Source organism: Bufo gargarizans, chromosome 2 (genome assembly GCF_014858855.1).
Source record: "Bufo gargarizans isolate SCDJY-AF-19 chromosome 2, ASM1485885v1, whole genome shotgun sequence".
Lineage (NCBI taxonomy): Eukaryota > Metazoa > Chordata > Amphibia > Anura > Bufonidae > Bufo > Bufo gargarizans.
In genome coordinates, this window is record NC_058081.1 from 338,230,551 (window position 1) to 338,246,852 (window position 16,302).

The window sequence follows — 16,302 nt, forward strand, 5'->3', positions numbered from 1 at the left end:
ACATAAAATGAGCCCTCACACAGCCCTGTACACATAGCTACAAAAAAGTTATAGGGGTCAGAATATGGTTATAAAAAAAAAAAAATTCCTCCAAAGGTTTTAATTATTTTTTTCATACTATAGTAGTACACCGGCGCTTACACTGAATTTAGCTGACGCAGCGGTACCGCAACGGTATCGCCACCGTTGGATATCAAATGAATGATGTAAGTAATATATATGTAGGTACTGCGCGACTCGTACTCCCTATTGCTTTCTCAATCAGAATGGCACCATGAAGATACGTAATGGTTATAGCAGGGACTTACAGTTTGGTTGTGATGTCTTAATCCCAGATGCTCCTCTGTGGGTGCTGTTCTCCTGCGTCTTTCCAGTTTTCTTCTTTTCTTTTTTTCTTTTTGTTTTTGGTGCCGTTCGGGATGAGGGAAGGTTTGGGGAGCTGGGCCCTAATAGTAACAACTGTTATTTAATAAGATTATTTCTTGAGCTTGCCCCGGCCGGTGGCGCCGCTCGTGATTTAAAAGAAGCCGCTTGTTCGCGCTCGCTCGGAGCGCTGCGTGACGTCACGACAGTGGCTACGGTGGACCAGGAGGACCAAAGTTTTCTCCAACGCGTTTCGATTAGTTCGCTAATCTTCGTCAGGGATGAGTCCTCTGTCTCCTGATGCTGCTTTTGAAGGTATGTAACTCCTCCCTTCCCTGATTCCTACATCCCTGGCTTGCTTGATTGATGTGTTAGTTAAAGGCAAATAGTTCTATCTCTGAGTTGAGACCCGAGGGTACCAAAGTATTTAGGTTAAATATCCAGCGGCTTTCTGATCTGGACATTTTCTTGATAAAATCTCCTCCTCTTTTGTCTTTTTTAACTATTTCAATACCCCGGAAAGTGGTGCCGCTATAGTTTCCTCCGTGTTTGTCCTTATAGTGTCTGGAAAGTGGGTGGCCCTCGTATTTCCTTCCTATGTTATAAATATGTTCCCCTATTCTTTTACTTATAGTTCTCTTAGTGCGTCCTATATATTCTTTTTTGCATGGACATGTTATAGCATATATTGCACCCTGGCTGCTGCAGGTTATGTGGTCTTTTATTTTATATGTTTCTGTGTCCCCTGTCCATTCATTTTTTATTTCCATGCTGGTGTGCTGTTTTTTATTTGTTTTTAGTTTTTTGCAGACATTACAATACGGGGTATTGAAATAGTTAAAAAAGACAAAAGAGGAGGAGATTTTATCAAGAAAATGTCCAGATCAGAAAGCCGCTTGATATTTAACCTAAATACTTTGGTACCCTCGGGTCTCAACTCAGAGATAGAACTATTTGCCTTTAACTAACACATCAATCAAGCAAGCCAGGGATGTAGGAATCAGGGAAGGGAGGAGTTACATACCTTCAAAAGCAGCATCAGGAGACAGAGGACTCATCCCTGACGAAGATTAGCGAACTAATCGAAACGCGTTGGAGAAAACTTTGGTCCTCCTGGTCCACCGTAGCCACTGTCGTGACGTCACGCAGCGCTCCGAGCGAGCGCGAACAAGCGGCTTCTTTTAAATCACGAGCGGCGCCACCGGCCGGGGCAAGCTCAAGAAATAATCTTATTAAATAACAGTTGTTACTATTAGGGCCCAGCTCCCCAAACCTTCCCTCATCCCGAACGGCACCAAAAACAAAAAGAAAACTGGAAAGACGCAGGAGAACAGCACCCACAGAGGAGCATCTGGGATTAAGACATCACAACCAAACTGTAAGTCCCTGCTATAACCATTACGTATCTTCATGGTGCCATTCTGATTGAGAAAGCAATAGGGAGTACGAGTCGCGCAGTACCTACATATAAATTATTTTTTTCAGTATTAAAACGCAAGAAAAATTATACAAGTGTGGTGTCATTGGAACCATACTGACCTGTAGAATGAAGATAACAGGTCAATTTTAGCGCATAGTGTACAGTGTAAAAAAAAAAAAAAATATATATATATATATATATATATATATATATATTTTTTCCACTCTCTACTACATTGTATGCAACCGTAAATGGTGCCATTAGAAAGTACAACTTGTCCAGCAAAAAATAAGCCCTCATAAGGCTATGTGAATGGAAAAATAAAAAAGTTAGGACTATGGGAAGGCGGGGAGTGAAAAACGAAAACGCAAAAATGGAAAATCCCATGGTCCTTAAGGGGTTAAACCAGACTTTCGGCACATTTTGCTTAGCAAATCTGCTCAATGGTTTTGCAATCTGACTATTTTTTGCAGTTTTTTCCACTGACACCTGCCCCGAATGTGTATTTTATTGTTTTCAGGACAGTAAATCGAATGTTTTGTAGATCCTCATTGCAAAGCCCCCCTAACTGATATGGTGCGTGTCTGCGCTTATTTTCTTTTATGCCACATAACTGCCCTTATTACACCCATGACTGTGGAATTTGTCATTCAGAAGTGTAATACCAAGGGGGCCAAGCAGAATGTGTATTATCAGATCTCTACTCACTTGCTCACCTTATGTAACTGTTTTGTGGACAGGACGCCATTCGGGATGTTCATGTGAAAGGGCTAATGTACCGAGCTGTGGAGGCTGACATTGGTAAGTACTGCTTAGTTCTCCTTAGACTAGGTATGTGAAAAGCTGATCTGTAGAAATGTAATGTTCTGCCTGTGGAGTAGTAGATTAGACCTCTTTGTGGGTCTTATGAAATCATGGCATTCAGCCGAGAAATAAATCATTTTACGTCGCAGCTCAGTCTCTCGTGTACGCTTGTATTGTGTTATTTGTGTTTATGAGAAGCAAGACACTTCCTCCTATTTTACACCTGCTATTCACAAAGGCAGGCTACTATAAAGAGCTGAATTTTACTCCATTAACCTGGAGAACCCTTTGCGTAATCCAACCCGGCAATAAAAAAATACACCGTACTGTTTGACTGTTGGGGTAGGTCCATATAGGACAGTTCACTGTAGATTTCCTGCTGTAGGTGCACATTTTTAGTGGAATTCATAGTGCTGCAGACTTCTGGGGAAAGCCACAGTATGGCCTCTTTCACACTACCGTATTTTGTTTCCATTTTGCGGGCCGTTTTTTATCTTTCCGTATACAGAACCATTCATTTCAATAGTTCCGCAAAAAAACTGAATGTACTCCCTATGCATTCCGTTTTTCCGTTCCGTTGAAAGATAGAACATGTCCTATTATTGCCCGCAAATCACGTTCCGTTGCTCCATTCAAGTCAATGGGTCCGCAAAAAAAACGGAACACATACGGAAATGCATCTGTATGTCTTCCGTATGCGTTCAGTTTTTTCTGAACCATCTATTGAAAATGTTAGGCCCAGCCCAATTTTTTCTATGTATCTACTGTATACTGTATATGCCATACGGAAAAACGGAACTGAACAACGAAACGGAAACACAACGGAAACAAAAAAAACGTAACAACGGATCCGTGAAAAACGGACCGCAAAACACTGAAATAGCCATACGGTAGTGTGAAAGAGGCCTAAGCCAGTTATGTCTAAATTCCTTTGTGGATGTTTTCCAGGGCTTTTAAGGGCCGTGGCTTTTCCACACAAATCGGCAGCGTATCCACCTCATGTGGCCGTACCCTGGTTTGAATGTAGACCTTAGACTGAGCCCTGTGATCCGGGAAGTGCAGTGTGTGGAAGCCTGGACTTTGTAGCAATAAACTGATAGGCCTCTTTCACACGGGCGAGTTTTTTGCGCGAGTGCAATGCGTGACATGAACGCATAGCACCCGCACTGAATCCTGACCCATTCATTTCAATGAGTCTGTGTACATGAACATTTATTTTTTTCACGCATAACTTATGCGTTGCGTGAAAAACGCAGCATGTTCTATTTTCTGCGTTTATTTTATTTACGTAGCCCTGGCCCCATAGAAGTGAATGGGGCTTCAGTGAAAAACGCATTGCATACGGAAGCAAGTGCGGGTGCGATGCGTTTTTCACTGTTGGTTGCTAAGAGATGTTGTTTGTAAACCTTTAGTTTTTTATCATGCGTGCGAAAACGCATCAAAACGGTATAACAGAAAAAACTGAACGCATTCGGACCTAATCCGTCACGCTCGTGTGAAAGAGGCCATAGGGATCAGATTCATCCCCATGTGCTGTCTGGTGTGAAGGGGAGGGTGAGGGCACTGTTGTGATTATGAACGCCTCTTATGTTGCGGACTTTAACATGCACCAGACCATATTGCCCACCTTATAATTAAATATTTGAACATGGTTAGTGAGCAGCTCTTCCCTTTCAACAAGAAACTGTAATGTGTGAATATTATAAGGGGTTCACATTTCCCCAAATAGGTCAGTTACGTTCACTGACAGCATGTAGGAGAATCTAAGGCTACTTTTACACTAGCGTTTTAGTTTTCTGGTATTGAGATCAGTGATAAGGGGCTCCGTTTTATCTGACACAATAGAAAACGGATCCGTCCTCCATTGACTTTCAATTAAGTTCATGACGGATCCGTCTTGCAATGTTACAGATAATACAACTGGATCCGTTCATAACAGATGCAGACGGTTGTATTATCAGTAATGGAAGAGTTTTTGCTGAACCCTGCCGGATCTAGTAAAACGGCTAGTGTGAAAGTAGCCTGAATTATATATACTAAGAAGGCTGGACAGCAGTGGATCACTTAATACATATTGATGAGCATTCATATTAATTAGGTAAAAGGGGAAATTCTGAGGAATAGAATATACAGTAATTAATAAAATAAAAAATACAAAAACATATGCATTTGTTTCAATAGTTATTTGGTCCAGAATTAAAAAAAGATCTGTGCGTTTGGTCTAAAATCTTTTTTGAGCCTGTAAAATGTATGTGTAGATCTGTTTCATTAATATATATATTTTTTTTTTCTAGAGAGGTTTATTTGCTATGGGGAGAAAACACAAGCTGTGTTGACAAAGTTGGCAAATAACGGCAAAAAGATGTTTCTCATAACAAACAGCCCGAGTAGCTTTGTGTAAGTGATCATTATCAATTGTGTTAAAGGGCAGCTGTCAGCAGACTTGTACCTATCACACTGGCTGACCTGTTACATGTGCACTTGGCAGCTGAAGGCATCTGTGTTGGTCCCATGTTCATATGTGCCCGCATTGCTGAGAAAAATGATGTTTTCATGTATGCAAATGAGCCTCTAGGAGCAACAGGGGTGTTGCCATTACTCTTAGAGGATCAGTTTTCTCTGCAACTACCCCACCCTCTTCACTTTATTTGAAAGGGCCAGGAGTGATGACATTTTCACTGCCTGGCCCTGTCAATCAAAGTGCAGAGGACACAGCAGTTGCAGAGAGAGCGGAGTTCATTTGCATATATTAACCTCTTGGCAATCTCCACTTTAAAGATGGCGCCTACTTGTACGTGCAGTGGCGCCATAGCCGTCGGGGTTTCTGCTGTTTCAAACAGCAGAGACCTGCAGTGGATGCTTGCAATCAGCCCCTCAGATGCTGTGGTCACATTGGCCACGGCATCTGAGCAGTCCGGAAGCGGGAGCTGTGCGCTTCTGCACCCATAACAGTGTTCCCTGGCTGAGATGGGGGAAGCTGCTGTGTTACAGTAATAGCCTGAAGCCTCAAGTAGGCTTCGCTAACTATTACTAGAATATACCAATACAGGCCAGCAGGTGGCAGCACTGTATTAGTATATTGTAAATGATGGGGCACATTTATTAAGATCAGTGTTTTAGACGCCGGTCTTAATAACCCCTATAGCCTCTACATAACTTCCGCGGATCCACCGTCCCTTCTAAATGTAAGTCAGCTTCCTAGCTGTCTGCCCCGCTCATGCCACACCCCCTTTTTTAGACCTGGCATGAGTGGGGGGGAAGTCTCACATTGCTGAGCAAAGGACCTGTGTTCTAATTTGGACATATTTCTGTTTTGATTATTGACCCCCTTAGTGTTCTAAGGTGGTTATATATCCATCACAGAACACAATGGACAATCTAATAATTGCCAGTTATAGTCACCCAGGGTGACTTAAAAGTAAAAAAGTATTTTAAAGAAATATCTAAAAGTTCAAATCACCACCACCTTTTTATGGCCAATAAAAAAAAGAAATACTCATCATGGGTATCGCTGCATGCGAAAATGCCCATACTATTAAAAATGGCGTAACGGGAAAAAAAATGAAAAATTGCCAGTTCACCATTTTTTGTCACTTCACCCCCCAAAAAGAATTTAATGAAAGGTGATTAAAAAAAAGTTTCAGCACACTGAAAAGTACAGATCACCCCACAAAAAATGAGCTCTGTACGCATAACTACAAAAAAGTTATAGGGGTCAGAATATGACGATAAAAAAAAAAAATGTTCAACGTTTTTTTTTTTCTTCAGTATTAAAGCGCAATAAAAACTATGTAAGTGTGGTATCGTTGTAATCATACTGACCTGCAGAATGAAGGTAACAGGTCAATTTTACCGCATGGAGAATGCTGTAAAAAAAACTAAAAACATAAAATTGTGGCAGAATTTCATAATGTTTTCCAATTCCACCCCATTTGGACTGTTTTACAGCTCATCATTATATCATATGCAATGTTAAGTAGTGTCATTAGAAAGTACAACTTGTCCCGCAAAAAATAAGCCCTCGTAAGTATTTGTAAACTGAAAAATAAAAAGGTTATGGCTCTGGGAATGCAGGTGAAAAACGAAAACGGAAAATCTCAAGGTCCCCTAAGGGTTAAGATATTTTTCTCAGTAATGCGGACACATATGAACATGGGACCAACACAGATGCCTTCAGCTGCCAAGTGCACATGTAAGGCTGGGTTCACACCTGAGCGTTTTACAGCGCGTTCCTACGCGCTGTAAAACGCTCAACAAGGAGAAACCAATGCTTCCCTATGGGAATGGTTCTCACCTTGGCGTTTTACAGCGCGTACGATCACGCTGTAAAACGCCCGACGCCCCAAGAAGTACATGAGCTTCTTTGGGGCGTCTTGTCGCGCGTTCCCGTACATAGACTTTTGGGAACGCGCGACAATGGGCGTTCGCTTGTCTCTGTATGCGCGATTGCAAACGCTGGTACAATCGCGCATACAGAGCGCTCCTTTCAGAACGCTCAGGTGTGAACCCAGCGTAACAGGTCAGCCAGTGTCATAGGTACAGAACTGCTGACAGATGCCTTTTAGGACTAGGAACATGGTGACATGGTATTGTCTTCGAGTCTTGGCCATGTGTTTGCAAAATTATATAATTTTGGATAATTTGTTTTCAGAGACAAAGGAATGAATTTCATTGTGGGGAAAAATTGGAGAGATCTCTTTGATGTTGTCATTGTTCAAGCTGACAAGCCAAATTTCTTCAATGACAAAAGGAGGTAACTGTTCCTGACTTTCTTCACCTTTCACTCCATAAAGCAGCTTAATGTCTTCCGTTTTAACTTGTGTACCCATCCCCAGTGACTTTTCTTTGATGTCTTCTATAGATAAACTAACATTAATTTTGTAGAAACGTAGGAGATTGGTGTAAAGGAAAACTGGCTTAGTGCCATAGCAACCAATCAGATTCCACCTTTCATTTCCCAAAGACAAATGAAAGGTGGAATCTGGTTGGTTGCTATGGCACTAAGCCAGTTTTTCATGAGATTTCCTTACACAGCACAAATGGAAAAGGGGAGAGCATGCTCCCCTGTTTCTTTTAACCATTTCCTGACCACCCATTGACTATATCATCCTGGGCGGTCGGGTTTATCTCTGATTGGACATTTCTGAACGTCCTTTTGGAGATGGCAGCTGCACGCTGTCAGCAGGGCACCCCAAGGAGGAGGCAGGGACCGTTCCTGGGTGTCCCTGCCTTCTAGATTGCTGTATACACAGTGCTCAACGAGGAAGCGATCTGCCGCCTCCTGTCCCGGCCCGGTGGTCATGTGACGGGGAGTGCAGGAGCTGCCGGGTCTTCCACAGACCTTGATCAGCCCTGCACTGAGGCTGTACAGCGCTGTGATTTGCTGTACAGCCTCTCTGGGGGGTGTATTTACACTGTAACTGGGTGTAACAGCTCCAGTTACAGGAGAAATCATTAGTTTAAAAAAAAGACGTTAAATAGTGTTTAAAAAAAAAAAAAATTCTTTTCCTAAAAATGCTCTTATTGCGTAAAATGTAAAAAAATAAAAATAGACATATTTGGTATCGCGGCGTCCGTAACAATTGGCTCTTCAAAAATATCCCATGATCTACCCCATCAAGTGAATGGTGTAAAAAAAAAAAAAAAAAACAACAAACAAATAAGCTTTTATTAGTCATCTCACCTCACAAAAAACATAATATCAATCCGAGGTCGCACTAACACCTGTACAAGCATCTATGACGCTTGTTCAGGCCATTTTACTCCCTGGAAAACGTCTAAGGCGTACTAATACTACCAGGGATCAGCAGCCTTCGGCACTCCAGCTGCTGTGAAACTACAACACCTAGCATGCAAACAGGCTCAGCTGTTGTCTGTGAAGGTTCTCATTTATCCAGGTCATGGTATATCTGTAAAGAATAGGCAACTGAACTTACTGTAGATTTCTTGAAAACGTTTCACTCGTTCTTCCAACGAGCCTTCTCAATTCTGCTGTTCTTCTAACTCCCATGAAAGTGAATGGAGCACTCTGGGAGTTGTAGTTTCAGAACACCTGGAGTGCCAGAGGTTGCTGATCCCTGTCTTAGACTTTTCCCCCACATTCATCAGCACAGTGAGGCCGCGATGCTGCCTGTGCCTGAAATAACCAATAACAAAGCTCCTTACAGAAAGGAGCTTTGTTATTAGTTATTGGCGTGCCAGAGCGATACGGGCAGGGGTAAGGGGTGGAAGCTGGCGGCTGCTGGATGGAGGAGCGGCCGGCTCCAGGGGGTGGCTGTAGTAAAGAGAGCGGGGCGTGCTGCCCAAGGACACTGGCAAACATGACCGGGCTGCTGGAGAGCTAAGGAGCCGCGGACTCATGTGACTAGTCCCCAGTATGAGAGAAGTGCTGCCCCCGGGCCTGTGGCAGTGAAAAACTCGGCCTGTCAGTCAAGGGAGTGATTCCCCCCTCCCCCAATTATGGTTCCATCCAGTCTCCCAGTTCTCTGCTTCCCCCTCCTCCTGTCACCCCACTAGTAACCCTGCTCCCCTCCTCCTCCTGTCACCCCACAGGGAAGAACTTGAACAGACTCTGCCAACTATGATGGGATCCGGTTACTTTCCGTTCAGGATCCTGTCTTTTTACCAGACAAAAAAAGTGTTGCATATAAGGTTTTTTTGTCTGGTCTTTCAACAGAATCTGCAACTGAGGCAAAAATGTCGTACGACCTCTGATATCAATCAATCAAAAAGTTGTATGTACCCCAAAATAGTAGCAAAAAACAAGCCCTCACACAAAATTTTAGCTAGAAAAATAAAAAAAATAGCTCTAAGAAAATGGCAACACAAAAACGTGATATTTTTTTTCTTACTAAAAATTTTTTTATTGTGTAAAAAGTAAAAAAAAGACATCTTTGCGTCCGTAATAACTGGATCTATAAAAAATATCACGTGATAGGCAAACTGCGGCTCTCCAGCTGTTGCAGAACTACAACTCCCAGCATGCAAAGACTGCCTACAGCTTTCAGCTAACAGCAGGGCATGGTGGGAGTTGTAGTTTTGCAACAGCTGGAGAGCCGCAGTTTGCCTATCACCACTGATCTACCCCATCAAGTGAACGGTGTTAAAAAAAAAAATGTTGAAAAATGACACAAAACTGCTTTTTTTGTGACTTCACCTCCCAAAAAATGAGATAAAAAGCAACCAGAAAGCCAAATGTACCCAAAAATGGTGCCAATAAAACTACAGCTTGTTTCGCACAAAATAAGCCCTTACGCAGCTCATTGAACAAAATTTTTTAAAAAAGGTATCATTTTTAAAAACCATGTTAGAAAATCCAGATGCCGCTCCTTCCCTTCTGAGCCATGGCTTATCCCCAGATAACAGTTTACAACCACATTTGGGGTGTTACTGTATTCAGGAGAAAGTGGGTAGCAGTTTGGGCCTAAAGCACTGTTTTCTTGTAAAAAAATAAATAAATAATAATAAATTTTTCAATTCTATGAAACACCCCTTCTTGAGTGAAGTGCTCGCTACACCCCTTAAAAATTCCTGGGGTGGTGTAGTTTACAAAATGTGCTCACTTTTTGGGGGGTTTTCCCTGTGGGGATACCTCAGGGTCTCGTCAAATGCAATATGGTGCCTAAAGACTATTCCAGCAAAATCAGCCCTCTGAAAATCATATGACGCTCCTTGTCTACTGCTCCCTGCCATGTGCCCAAACAGCGGTGTGCGACCACATATGGGGTGTTTCCGCAAACTGCAGAATCAAGGTAATAAATATTGAGGTTTGTTTTGTTGTTAACCCTTGATGTGTTCAAGGAAAAAATTTATTAAAATGGAAAATCTGCAAACAATTTGACATTTTTTTCACCTCTATTTTGCTTTAATTCCTGTGGAATACCTAAAGGGTTAACAACATTTCTAAAACCAGTTTTGAATAGTTTAAGGGGTGTCGTTTCTAAAATGGGGTCATTTATGGATTGATTCTGTTATTTAAACCCCGCAAAGTGACTCAAAAATTGCTTCTAAAATTCTAAACCTTCTAAAAAAATAAAATTACATTACTAAAATGATGCCGACATAAAGAAGACATATGGGGAATGTTAATTAATCAATATTTTATGAGACATCACTATTAGGGATGAGCGAATCGACTTCGGATGAAACATCCGAAGTCGATTCGCATAAAACTTCGTTCTAATACTGTACGGAGCAGGAGCTCCGTACAGTATTAGAATGTATTGGCTCTCATGAGCCGAAGTTATTGCTTTGCGAAGTTTTGCGAGACTTCGCGCAGTAACTTCATAAATTAATTTGTACTGTAAAAAAAACAATTTCCCGAACTCTGGTTCGGTTCCATTAGAAAACAATTAACATGAAGTACAATGTGTCACGAGAATGTGTCTGAATGGCTTTGATAAGTAAAAGCGTTCCAAAGTTATTACCACATAAAGTGACATGTCAGATTAGCTAAATTAGGCCTGGTAGGGAAGGGGGTAAATGGCCCGGTCTGGAAGTGGTGAAGCAAACCTTCAGAAACAGCAGCAAGGAGGACATTATACAGCAGTACTGAACAGTGTGGATGTGAATCCAGAAGCTTTGAGACAGTAGAACACTTATTCCTACCCCCTGGCATTTCCATAAACCTCTGTGGGCAGCTTGTAACAGCCAGTTTTTATTTAGTTTAGTTAGGTCGCTTTTTGGATATACTTTTTTGAAGTCATTCCATGTAATCTACTTCCTGTCCTTTCACTTTCTTCCATATTGGACACTGCAAACAGCCTCGCTTGACTTTTTCAGGCTACTTTCTCACTAGCGTTTTAGTTTTCCGGTATTGAGATCCGTCATAGGGGCTTAATACCGGAAAAAAACGCTTCCGTTCTGTCCAAGTTCATTGTCAATGGGGACAAAACTGAACAGAACGGAATGTTCCAAAATGCATTCTGTTCCGTTTGGTTGTGTTCCCATACCGGAGAGCAAACCGCAACATGTAGTTTGCTTTCAGTCCTGGGATGCGGAGCAAGACGGCATGACCCTCAGTGCAAGTCAATGAGGACGGATCCATTTTCTCTGACACAATCTGCCACTATAGAAAACGGATCTGTCCCCCATTGGCTCTCCATGGAGTCCATGATGGATCCGTCTTGGCCATGTTAAAGATAATACAACCGGATCCATTCATAACAGATGCAGATGGTTGTATTATCAGTAACGGAAGCGTTTTTGCTGATCCCTGCCGGATCCAGCAAGAACGCTGGTGTGAAAGTAGCCTTAGACCATTCACACTGATCAGAGAGGGAAGTATAATGAGTGACATAATTAGATAAGTGCAGTGTTATTCCATGGAGATCTTTTATCTAAGCCTATAAAGTCAACAATAGAGCTGTCACCATGTTACACTAATTCTACATACTATCATACTAGTAGATAACTATCTATGTAGGAGTTTTATCTGTCTGTGCTCACTGCAATGTTTAGTATTGTTTGGGAATTTTCAATAGTATAACATTGCTGAAATTAAAAAGAGGACTTTAAAAAACCCCCTCTTTTCTGAATAAAGTGTCCATTTAAGCACCTTTCAAGTGTTTCTTTTGGAGTTTTTAGTGCTGGTATCTTTCCTACTATAGGAGCTAAACTTGTGGCTCAGATCATGCTGTAGAGCAGGCATCCTCAAACTGCGGCCCTCCAGTTGTTGCAAAACTACAACTCCCAGCATGCCCGAACAGCCTACAGGTATCAGCCTACAGCAGGGCATTGTGGGAGTTGTAGTTTTACAACAGCTGGAGGGCTGCAGTTTGAGGATGCCTGCTGTAGAGTATAGGATGGAATTGCCTAACACAACAGGTAGAAAAATTGGCATTCGATAATTTCAGTGCGTCTAGGATCAGTCAACATGCAGACACCATTATGAAGTTCAAGGCTTGGCACAAAGATAGTTTCACAATAAGTCATACGGTGCTTCTTGCTCGGTAGCATTGATGCAGTGCTTAATGGTCGGAATAGTTTCACAGACCATAACTGATTTAATCTTGGTCACGTGTTTTTAGATGAATAGTTAATGGTAGCCTTTGGACCTGAAACTATTTATATTGCTATTATTGTTATGCTGTGTTTATTCTGTGTAAAGAATAGGTAAAGTTACTAGAAAACTAGCATACAGAAAAAGACATTAGGACATTCATTTTTCTTTAGCCTATTGTGAAGTTAAACATCATGTGTCACCATGTTGTGTTTAATAGAGGTTCGGGCGTACCACTGCAGAGAAATAATTTATTAATATGCTAATAAGATGGTTAGAGCACCGAGGGGCAAGGCTAGGCTCTCGGAGCACTGCTTCACCTCCTGTCGCTCCTTGTCACTTCCTCTTCAGCACTGATTGAGAGGGCTAGGCATCCTCACTGCTCTGATACTTAGACCCGAAATCGTGCTTGTGCGTTGGCAAGATTACAGTTGGCACATGCGCAGCTCAGATCTCAGAGCAGGGGCATCTCAGATCATGACATTAGCATATGTGTAAAAGTTAGGATTTCTGTGCGACGGAACATTTGATTGCAGAAAGGAAAGTAGTGTTGAATTCGGCATGATCAATCCTGCCAGGTAGTATGTCTTGTTTAATAGGGTTGATCATAGTAACAGATGCTCTTTAAGGCCCGTATGATTAATTTTTTTATTTTTCTATTAGCATCGATGCATTAAGACGACCATAACTTTTTTATTTTTCTGTTCACATAGCCGGCTTATGTAATAGTTTCTTTAGATTAATTTGCCATTTTTGGGGTTTTGCCCATATTGTTCACATGCAAAAACAATTAAGTTCATCTCATTTTTTAATACTTTGGTATACCAAAGCATTATGTCCTGTCAGTGTAAAACTGGCAGGCACCCACGATTGTGTTTGCGGCCCAGGGCAAGGGGTAGGTGATGGGGACAAAGAGAGCCACCAACCTCGGTCTAACCACTTAGATGCAGTGGTCGCTATTGGCTACAGAATATAGGGGGTTAAAGTAATACGATTGGAGTTCTCTCCAATCTTGGCTGTTAGGAATCCAGGCTGCCAGTCAGTGCTGGACTTGTCATAGCTGTAGGTCATGAAAGCTTAATATGAGTTTACACTTGAGGCTTAAAGGAAAATTCTAGAATGTTGTTATAGATGGCCTACCATCAGAATGAATTGCTGCTACAAAAACATGTGATTAAAGCCTCACACATCAGTGATTGTGAGCCAAAACCAGGAGTGAGGCATAAGACTACAGGAACACAATTGAATATGTTAAAATTCAACATGCCTTATCCTTCTCCCATTCCCCATCCACTTTTAGCGGCCTGTTGTGAAACCCCATACACATGACTTTTTAAGTATATCACCAGCTCTAGACTTTCATTTAGTGCATTTGATGCCTAAAGGCCTCATGCACCATATCCGAGCCACATTTTTTGCAGCTCGGATGTGGTCTTCAATGGGGTGGCAAAAGATGCAACATGTCCTGTTCTTGTCTGTATCACGGACACGGATAGGACTGGTCTATTGAGGGTCATACCTGCCGTTCCGCAACGTTATCCGTGTTTTACAGATCCGCGATTTGCGGACTGCAAAACACGGTACAGACATGTACATGAGGCCTAAAGCCTATTGTACTACAGTGAAATTATTTTAATTCAGCAGTGATATAATTTTTTTAACCTATAATAATTTTTTTTTTCTTTAGACCTTTCCGTAAGGTTACAGATCGAGGTGTTTTACTGTGGGATAAAATTCACCAACTAGAAAAAGGAATGATTTACAAGCAGGTATGTTGTGTAGCTTTCTTTTTGAATTTCAACTGTTTTTAAGGGTTTGCAGTATATGGGCAGTGTAATTTCTTACAGTTTTTTTTTTTTTGCATTTGTCTTCTATAGGGCAACCTGTTTGAATTTCTGAAGCTCACCGGCTGGCGAGGATCAAAAGTGTTATACTTTGGTGATCACATTTACAGTGATCTGGCAGTAAGACCTGTGTACTTCCTACCTACGATATATAAAAATAAATGCAGTTCAGCATCTTCACTGCTCTGTTTATGTAGATGCTGTAACTTGTTGGAGAATACTACATTTATTTAGAACTGTAGTAGAAAAAATAATTAAAGGGAACATTTTGAGCATAACTGGAAGAGTTATATTAAACACCTTTTTACATTGAGTGATTGGTAATAATCCTAGATGGTATCCAGTTTGAAGATTTTAACATATTGGACCACTAACTGATATGTAACATCGGCGTGTGCATGAGCCTTATGCCTGGTGAAATCAGCTTCTGTTATGCTTATATTACACTGTACCCTACACTGTATATGTGACATATTACCATTTTCAGAGACCTTTTTTAGCTGCCCCAAAAATTTGCTACCCAAAAAATTGCACTAGTTCGACTCCATTCACACACCCGCAATTCTGTTCCGCATTTTGCGGAACGGAATTGCGGACCCATTCATTTCTATGGGACCGCCCGGATCCGGAAATGCGGACCCGCACTTCTGGGTCCGCAATTCCGTTCCCGAAAAAAAATAGAACATGTCCTATTCTTGTCCGCAATTGCGGACAAGATTAGGCATTTTCTATTAAGTGCCGGCAATGTGCGGTCCACAAAATGCGAAACGCCCATTGCCGGTGTCCGTGTTTTGCGGATCTGAAGCCCGTTGCAGGTGTCCGTGTTTTGCGGATCTGAAGCCCGTTGCAGGTGTCCGTGTTTTGCGGATCTGAAGCCCGTTGCAGGTCCGCCACTTTCCTAGAAACTACCTGCCAATTTATTTATTTTATTTTTTATCGTGCTGTCTCATTACGCTCTGCTGCCGGTAATCCACTGTTCAGCATGGGGACGAGCGATGGCATAATCATCACTCCTCCCCATGCTGCAGAGGAGAACTCTGCATGTTATAGCAGTGGTCTCCTCCGCCAGCTAGCAGGCGATTGTTCCCTCCCCACAATCGCTTGCTCAGTCAGCCTGTGTAATAAAGGCTTTACTTTTTCTCATTTAACGTTTTATTAAAGTTTTTGACTGTTTAAGTACAACATTTTCTTACAGTATCATTTGATACAACCATGTGTTCATGCAGTGGTTTGGAGCACATGAAGCAACTAATTCTCAATATAATAATTCACGCTACAGCGTGGAAACCATCAATATAACAATACAAAAAATATACATTTAAAAGAAGACACCGAGAAGAAGACATTAGACGGTGGGGGGAGACAGAAGGGAGGGTAAGCGGGGAACACTAGCTAGATATGTGGAGATCACATTTGTATGTGAATGTGAAGATCCCAATTCAGGAATCTGTAAATCTAACCTTAGTTAATCTTGTTAACTAGGACCTAACATTAAAGCATGGGTGGAGAACAGGAGCCATTATTCCTGAGCTGAAATCAGAACTTACCATCATGAACAACTCTGAGTATATTCAGACTATGGCCTGGCTTCAGGGTCTAACTGGTTTGCTTGAACGAATGCAGGTATGTAGAAAATACAATGGTGGTACATTTTATTTTCTGTAAAACTGACTATATATTAACCCTGCAAAGGTAACATGCATTCTAATGTTTTGCTAGCTATTTCCAAAGTCATTAAGGTGTACCTCCAGTGATCTACATAAAACTTCTTTGTGTACTTTCACACTAGCGTTATTCTTTTCCGGCATTGAGTTCCGTCCTAGGGGCTCAATACCAGAAAAGAACTGATCAGTTTTATCCTAATGCATTCT

At 41.7% G+C, this 16,302-nt stretch overlaps 1 protein-coding gene across 2 annotated transcripts in view; it reads left to right on the forward strand.

The window, feature by feature from the left end:
- Positions 1–16,302, forward strand: part of NT5DC3 (5'-nucleotidase domain containing 3) — a 65,805-nt gene that overhangs the window by 44,257 nt on the left and 5,246 nt on the right. For both annotated transcript variants that reach the window (XM_044277290.1, XM_044277291.1), the window contains exons 7-12: positions 2,524–2,584; positions 4,882–4,984; positions 7,239–7,340; positions 14,275–14,356; positions 14,465–14,551; positions 15,914–16,054. In XM_044277290.1, the coding sequence (XP_044133225.1) occupies positions 2,524–2,584; positions 4,882–4,984; positions 7,239–7,340; positions 14,275–14,356; positions 14,465–14,551; positions 15,914–16,054 (576 nt within the window). The remainder of the gene's footprint in view (positions 1–2,523; positions 2,585–4,881; positions 4,985–7,238; positions 7,341–14,274; positions 14,357–14,464; positions 14,552–15,913; positions 16,055–16,302) is intronic.